Raw genomic sequence first — 7,776 nt, 5'->3', positions numbered from 1 at the left:
TATTGCATCAAAAATTTCCCCTAAAATGTTTTCTTTTTAAATCAAGGTGCTGTCAAAGGTTTAAAAAGGCCTGACCTTGTGATGAAAAAGCCAAAGCTGTAATTTGAGGTAAGTGCTAAATCATTAATTATATTAAAATGCAATTACCGAGGATTGATTACAAATTCTCTTGTTAATTAGATTGACTTTTCAATCAAGTCCCACCTTGACAAATACAATTATGATTGCAACCATGTTAACTTTCATTTCAACTCATTTTGCCTTGACGTCGTTGCACTTCTGCTCCGAGTCACTAGGGGGCAGAACTGCATCCCTTTCATCCATTCCAGTCTCCTACAATAAACATCGCAGGTAAGACGGACCCTAAATCGAATCGTGTCCCACCAATACAAACGTTTGCCAGAGAAAAAGTCAATTTTAATAACGTGCTTGTTGTAAAGAAGCGCTTATTTTGTAACCGCTCGCATAGAAATACACACCCGAATGAATTACAGTAAGTCAACGGCACCATTGTTGTCTTTTTTTTTTTTCTTCCTCTCGACCACTACTAACGCAGGTGTGGTCGCCGCATGACCACCGTTGTCCGCTAGAGGGCTCCATTAACCCCAGATTTCCAGCTCGACTTGGCGTTCTTCGTCAGAGGACAAACGAACGGTAAAAGCGACGTCCCCGCCCGGCGTTGAACATGTTGTACTTTCGTTTTATGGCGTCGTAAGGCGCTCATTTGTCTTCAGGCGAACATACGTTCCGTTTAAACGCGACTGCCGCTTCGTTCATTCATATTCCAAGGGATGACATCATAGTCAGTGGCTGCTGTTTGAAGCGGGGGGGAAGGCTGAGAGGAAGCAGCGGAGGGCCGAGGAAGGCAAGAGGGCAATTTGCTCGACGTCCCGTCCCTCTTTTTCCGAGCTTGTTCGACGCCTTTGGGAAGAAGGCCCGAGTCTTCGCCTTGAGGGATGATGAACCGACCGACGCCAATGGACGTCGCTGTCCAAGGCCCCCGAGTGAGAGCGACCGACTGAGCATCGACCCACTGAGCTCATCGAGGTACCACTACCTACTTAAGTATACTGACTAGCTGCTGCATACCTGTCAACCTCTGCCGATAACTGCCCTTATAAATGATTATGATTCCCCTTACAAACCCCCCCAAAACTTACAAACACCGTACGGTGTTTGTAAGGTATGCTGCTGTATATGTGCATAAATGACAAATATAATTCAATTCGAAATCCATTTTAATAGCATAACCCTCTTTTTTTGGTGTGTGCTTTTCTCACATCGCCTTTACTGCAATACCACGTTAGCTCGTTGTGTCATTGGTAGTGTAGAAGAGACTGAGCTTATGTGTGTTTATGACTACACTTCCATTAGGGATCTCACACACGCACTCAAAAGCTTATTTTTTTTCCTGTTAAGTATTATAAACAGCAGATTACTTTGAATATAGGAGAATGTAATGTAGACATACTAGTGCCATCTTTCCATCTCGTGTCGCACTGATACTGATTTTCTTCCTATTCCAATACTCGCGATATCGGCCGATGCCGATACTGTTCCGATGATTTAGTTTTCATTTAGCAAGTCTCCAACCGCAACATCCCACCGTCACGCTCCGTTAACGTTCATTTTTGCGGCTCTCGATACGCATCGTGATACCAGAGCGATCTCTATTGTACTGATACTAAAACTACTTTAGTAATACATACTGCATTACTAGTATATGTTGTTGTTCTGGCCAAGATGCAATGATTTAGTAAATGTCCAATCTACTTTAAATACAGTCAAGTATGTGCAGTAATTTAGTTTTAAGAAACAAAAGGGTTTTTAAACAAAGTCTGGAATCGGTCGGGTGTCCCAATTGGAATCGTTTAACAAAAGCTCGACCGCTAACGTCCAATGGGGTGTGGCCTTTCAAGAACACTCCCTAGTTTGTAGGAGTTGCCCATCTCATCTTCTCGTAACATGACTCCTTGAAACATCAGCAGCATCGGCGTTCTCCACGTAACGCAACTTGTTTCCTTTCAAACCAGGATCCAACTTTTCCTTAATGTGTCGCTCCCGCTCGAGAGTGCTCGTAAAAAAACCCATCCGGGGCTCTTAGCAAAGACTCGGCGTGATGAACGATGTCGTTTCAGTGAACCGGAGACCTCGCTAGCCATGGAGTTGAGAGTGGGAAACAAGTACCGCCTCGGGAGGAAGATCGGGAGCGGATCCTTTGGAGATATTTACCTGGGTGAGAAACCACCGCGCCCCCTTTCGTCGATTCCGTGCGGCCATTGGATTTTCTGGGCTCCTCGCTAGGTTCCAACCTGGCCACGGGAGAGGAAGTGGCCATCAAACTGGAATGCGTCAAGACCAAACACCCGCAGCTCCACATTGAGAGTAAATTCTACAAGATGATGCAAGGAGGAGGTGAGGTTTCTCCCCATTTGGCTGCCTTTAGGCTTGATTGACTCACTTGTTTTGTTTTTGTACAGTGGGCATCCCGTCCATCAAGTGGTGCGGAGCCGAGGGTGACTACAACGTGATGGTCATGGAGCTCCTGGGACCCAGTCTGGAGGACCTCTTCAACTTCTGCTCCCGCAAGTTCAGCCTGAAAACCGTCCTGCTGTTGGCCGATCAAATGGTGACCATGTTTCTTCATTTACACTTTGTCTTTTTGCTTTTGGACAACTTTTCCACCCATGAGTTTATCACTAGTAGACGTCCAATCCATTTCCAGTAGATGAATATTCCTATATAATAGAATGAATGACTGTTTGTCCATTACATTTTTTCTTCCTCTGGCCAAGATGCACAATTTGGAAAATATGTTATATTTCGTGTGCATGTAAATTCCTTTTTTATTTATTTAAATAATCTCGTTGATACAGCTAGCGCTTAGCATTCCACGTGTGCGATCGTTTGGTCGCCGGTCTTTTGGTCGCCCCGACCGCGACAACAGGCGACCAAAAGACCCGGCGACCAAAAGACCCGGCGACCAAAAGACCCGGCGACCAAAAGACCCGGCGACCAAAAGACCGACGGCAAAACAAGGTAAAACAACACGGTCTACGCATCAATAAAAGCCAACAATGGCCCTGAGCAGTTTCACTGAGCGGACGTGTGAGTGTAGAAGAAAGAGTTTGTATGTACATGCGTTGTCCCTTTAAGAAGCGACGTCAGTCAGGGTCTTAACAAGTTCTCCAACAAAACACAATAAAACTACGGGAAATTTGGAGCTTTTCTTTAGCCTAATAATTAATAGGGCATTAAGTATAACTAAATAATAATTCACAGTTTGTATTTAGGGAATTTGAGCAACGATTTAAATGGTAATTATCAATAACCTTCCGGGCGACCAAAAGACCGGCAACCAAACGACCGAGTACCGCATTCCATCCTCACATATTTAAAGTTGAAATGTTGACTCACTGGTTGTCCATTTAGATCAGCAGGATCGAATACATCCACCTGAAGAACTTCATCCACCGAGACGTGAAGCCCGACAACTTCCTGATGGGACTGGGCAAGAAGGGCAACCTGGTCTACATCATCGACTTTGGCCTGGCCAAGAAATACCGCGACGCCCGAACGCACCAGCACATCCCCTACCGAGAGAACAAAAATCTCACCGGCACCGCCCGCTACGCCTCCATCAACACGCACCTGGGCATCGGTAAGTCACGCGCCATTTCAAATGTAGATAACTTTCTCCCCAAAAAATAATTGAATGGCTTATCGAGGAGACATTAATGCAATGTTGTGGGCAGAACAATCGAGGCGAGACGACCTGGAGTCCCTGGGCTACGTCCTCATGTACTTCAACCTGGGCTCGCTGCCCTGGCAGGGCCTCAAAGCCGCCACCAAGAGGCAAAAGTACGAACGCATCAGCGAGAAGAAAATGTCCACGCCCATTGAGGTGCTTTGCAAAGGCTACCCGTGTAAGTACCGCCATTTTTTTCCAATCATTTGCAAACCAATGGCGTCAATCTTAGGATTTCAGGAAGCCATTTTTCCCCCTCCGCCCGTATTCGGCGACTGAGGGATAATTATTCCATACGGCCTTCTGTTTTCAAACATGCCAACAATTATTCCCTCACGCCCGTGTACGATTGCAAATTGTTAGCCATCACAAACTTACTTTCAACATTAAGAACATATTATTATTCAACGAAAGAAAGCAGTCTTTAAATTGAGAGATGAGCGGAATGTTAATTAAGCTACTGTACTGCTGCTGTGCTATTTTTAACGCAGTAGAGAAACTCACATTTCAGTGGGAACTGTGTTGTTGTTGTTCTCCCTTTTTTGCCAGTGCATCAAAATCTGGAGTTATTGCGCCATCTATCGGGGAAACGAGGGTATTCCAGGGGAAAGGGAACTGAATGAGGTCATTGATTTTTACTATAATTTGGACAATGTCGGCGGGCCGGATTAAAAAGCCTAACGGGCCGTATATGGCCCGCAGGCCGTAGTTTGGTCGCGCGCAAGGGTGTCAGACTCGGGTTGGTTCGTGGGCCGCTTTAACGTCAACTCGATTTCACGTGGGCCGGACCATTTTAGATATAATATTTAGATTTTTTAATTTTTATAAATGGATTAAAAGAACTGGATAAAAATCCCTGAATATTCAGTTTTCTTTATAGATCTAAAACAATGTTTATTTTAGCTTTTTTGAAATATATTTTTAGATTTTTATGATTTTTGAACTAAAAACACAGAAAAAATTGACCAAAAAATGACAATGATTGTTTTAAAAGGGGGAAAATCAGGAAATGTAATATACATCTATACTATACTCTTCATTTGAATTTGATCCTAAAACAGAAAGTCGCCACTCATGATTGACTTTCCCGGGCCGCACAAAATGATGCGGTGGGCCAGATTTGGCCCCCGGGCCGCCACTTTGACACATGTGGTCTAGCGCCTTCATTGGCAGCCAATAGGTCATTTCAATAAGCTTTTTGGCTTTTTTCCCCCTCAGCCGTCTTCTCCACCTACCTGAACCTGTGCCGCTCCCTGCGTTTCGACGACAAGCCGGACTATTCGTACCTGAGGCAGCTCTTCAGGAACCTTTTCCACCGACAGGGCTTCTCCTATGACTACGTCTTTGACTGGAGCATGTTAAAATTCGTGAGTGGGACGGTTACCCTCAAATTCATGTCACCATTCCATAAACACGTCAATATCGGCGTACACTTGCGTTTTAGGGGGCCGGCAGGACGGCGGAAGACGCGGACAAAGAACGCAAGGAGGATAAAGACGAAGAGGAGCAAGCGGGAGACGGCCAAAGGGTCGCCGGGGGTCGAGCTCTGCCCCCCGGACCCAAACCCTCGCCGGCCAGTCGGGTCAAGAACGAAGCGGACGGCGTTCAGTCCAAAGTCATCACCCGCGGGATCCAGCAGTCAGGCGAGCCCCTGCCGTCATGCTTTTACTTTTTCTTTCTCCCTTTTTTTCCCTCCTCAACCCAAAAGTGTTCCGCCCTGCAGGTAACCGTTCTCCTCAGGTTGTCCGAGCGGAACGGGTGGAACGGGAACGCAAAGTGGCCATGAGGCTTCACCGCGGCGCCCCCGCCAACTTGTCCTCCGGCGATCTTTCCTCGCGACTCGACCCGTCGCGCGTGGCGAACTCGCAGGTGGCGCCGGTCGTCGAACCGGCGGCGGGTCGGGGGTTTGAAATGCGTGGCCATTTACCATTCTCGCTCTTGTGCAGGTCAGCGTGCCGTTTGACCATTTGGCAAAGTGACTTCTTCCTGGCCGGACTCGTGCTCGGAGACAAGACAGGTAGGATGTGCCAATTATTTGTATTGAGAGCTTTTAATCCCGTTCTTTTAATCCGTTTATAAAAAATAAAAAAATCTAAATAATATATCTAAAATGGTCCGATGTATATTAAATTTCCTGATTTTCCCCTTTTTAAATCAATCATTGTAATTTTTTTAATCATTTTTTTCTGTTTTTAGTTCAAAAATCATTTTGTAAAATCTAAAAATATATATTAAAAAAAAAAGCTAAAATAAACATTGTTTTAGATCTATACAAAATATATTATTCAGGGCTTTTAATCCAGTTCTTTTAATCCATTTATTTAAAAAAAATCTAAATATTATATCTAAAATGGTCCGATGTATGTTAAATTTTCTGATTTTCCCCCTTTTAAATCAATAATTGTCATTTTTAAATCCATTTTTGTCTGTTTTTAGTTCAAAAATCATTTTGTAAAATCTAAAATTATATTTAAAAAAAAGCTAAAATAAACATTGTTTTAGATCTAGAAAAAATATATTATTCAGGGCTTTTAATCAAGTTCTTTAATCCATTTATTTAAAAAAAATCTAAATATTATACTAATAATGAACGTGAAATGAAGTTGATGTTAGAGCGACCCTCAAACCAACCCGAGTCTGACACCCTTGAACTAAGGCCTTTGACAACAACAAAAAACAATACACACGCACACAAAATCAGGCTTCATTATGTTTGACCCATTTGCCCGTTGTTGGCGGGGATGGGCTCCAGCACCCTCGTGAGGATAAGCGGTACGGAATAGGAATGAATGTGGTTTGCGTTTATTTCTATTTCCTACCATCCTGATGATCTAATGTGACATTTTTTGTGTTTTTAGATTTTTTTTTCGATTTAGAAGCACTTTGAATAACGCCATAGTCCGCGTATAAATTGTAAAAATGTATTTTCTCCATCGCCCAGCCAGTTAATGGAGCAAATCTACCCTTGGCTTTTGATAAGGATGAAGAAAAGGCCTCAACGGGAAGGTTAATGGTGACCAGAAGGAGCCAAAGTAATGCTTCAATGATGGAAACCAGAGGGCAAGGATTTAAACAAAAAACAACAACTAAAATAGTACTGACTTGATACTTTTTTATTGGGTGCATTTTGGGTGGGAGGAAGTGATATGAACCAATCGATTCAAAGTCACAAAAGACATCCAAATGCACAAACTTTCAGGTTTCTGTGGTTTACAGCTGTAAAAAAAAACCTCCCATGTCATGTTAAGGATTTCAACATCTTTGCTGTGAAAATTGAAGAATCGCCGTGGCAGTGACGACATGTATCCTTTGTGTACTTGGGCCTTTTCTTCCAAATAGTCCAAAAATGTCTGTCTCTCTTTCCATGTTACGCTAGTTGGTCATCCATCGCATTGCTTAGCAAAAATTGGGACATGAAGAAATGTATCGTGCAAAAAAAGGAGAGCATTGTCTCATGAAGTATTAAAAGTGGACAATTTGAAAATAGAATGAGGAATACTAGTAGAAGTCTTTATTCCGAGCTGTCATTTGAACATACTTTACTGTATGTTTCTTTGTTTTTGTACATAAAATATGCATCGTTTGGGCAAAATGTAAATGACCAATGACATTAGAATGTACCAGGTGAACATGGCTATACTTGTAAAGTCAAAACACAAATGATCTTATAAAGGCTGATGTCTAGAGATGCTGCATAATGTTTTTTTTCTTTTAAACTTGTTTCAGTTTTTGATTCCCTGGTATGTGTTATCGTTTAAGAATTGATAAAAAAACACTGACATGTAATTGCCACTACAATTGAGTGCATATAGCTAAAAAATGAATTCTTATTTTTAATCATGTAGCAAAAGAAATAGCAGTGAATAGATTTGACAACTTGCTATATCAAATAATGGCCAGTAATGTTACAAAATGCCCAAATAGAGTTATAATTCATACAAATTTTCGTCCTAAATATATTTATTTTTCCTTGAACTTTTCACCAGCACACACAAAAAAAATAGACATTTCTTAGAGGACGACAGATA

General features: G+C 42.7%; 1 protein-coding gene across 2 annotated transcripts; it reads left to right on the top strand.

The window, feature by feature from the left end:
- The first annotated feature begins 296 nt into the window (after positions 1 to 296).
- Positions 297 to 7,434, top strand: csnk1e (casein kinase 1, epsilon). 2 transcript variants are annotated; one of them, XM_077626772.1, is made up of 12 exons: positions 297 to 351; positions 557 to 1,047; positions 2,139 to 2,236; positions 2,305 to 2,415; positions 2,481 to 2,629; positions 3,433 to 3,661; positions 3,756 to 3,926; positions 4,967 to 5,115; positions 5,193 to 5,391; positions 5,472 to 5,617; positions 5,695 to 5,765; positions 6,690 to 7,434. In XM_077626772.1, exons 3-11 carry the CDS (start codon positions 2,161 to 2,163, stop codon positions 5,725 to 5,727), a joined length of 1,263 nt encoding a protein of 420 aa, XP_077482898.1. In that variant the 5' UTR covers positions 297 to 351; positions 557 to 1,047; positions 2,139 to 2,160; the 3' UTR covers positions 5,728 to 5,765; positions 6,690 to 7,434. The 2 variants fall into 2 exon arrangements, 1 of the variants encoding a protein (XP_077482898.1); XR_013306267.1 differs by lacking the exons at positions 297 to 351; positions 6,690 to 7,434 and having other exon boundaries at positions 558 to 654; positions 790 to 1,047; positions 5,193 to 5,617.
- The last annotated feature ends 342 nt before the right edge of the window (positions 7,435 to 7,776 follow it).

Source organism: Stigmatopora argus, chromosome 18 (assembly GCF_051989625.1).
Source record: "Stigmatopora argus isolate UIUO_Sarg chromosome 18, RoL_Sarg_1.0, whole genome shotgun sequence".
NCBI lineage: Eukaryota > Metazoa > Chordata > Actinopteri > Syngnathiformes > Syngnathidae > Stigmatopora > Stigmatopora argus.
Note: the sequence above shows the minus strand (reverse complement) of the source record. Positions and strands in the feature narration are given on the sequence as shown.

What these genes read in the sequence shown, in the direction of transcription:
- csnk1e (XM_077626772.1), top strand. Translation starts at nt 2,161, where the DNA reads ATGGAGTTGAGAGTGGGAAACAAGTACCGCCTCGGGAGGAAGATCGGG. An exon ending in CAACACGCACCTGGGCATCG is followed by an intron (nt 3,662 to 3,755) that starts GTAAGTCACGCG and finishes TGTTGTGGGCAG; the next exon opens with AACAATCGAGGCGAGACGAC. An exon ending in CGCGCGTGGCGAACTCGCAG is followed by an intron (nt 5,618 to 5,694) that starts GTGGCGCCGGTC and finishes GCTCTTGTGCAG; the next exon opens with GTCAGCGTGCCGTTTGACCA.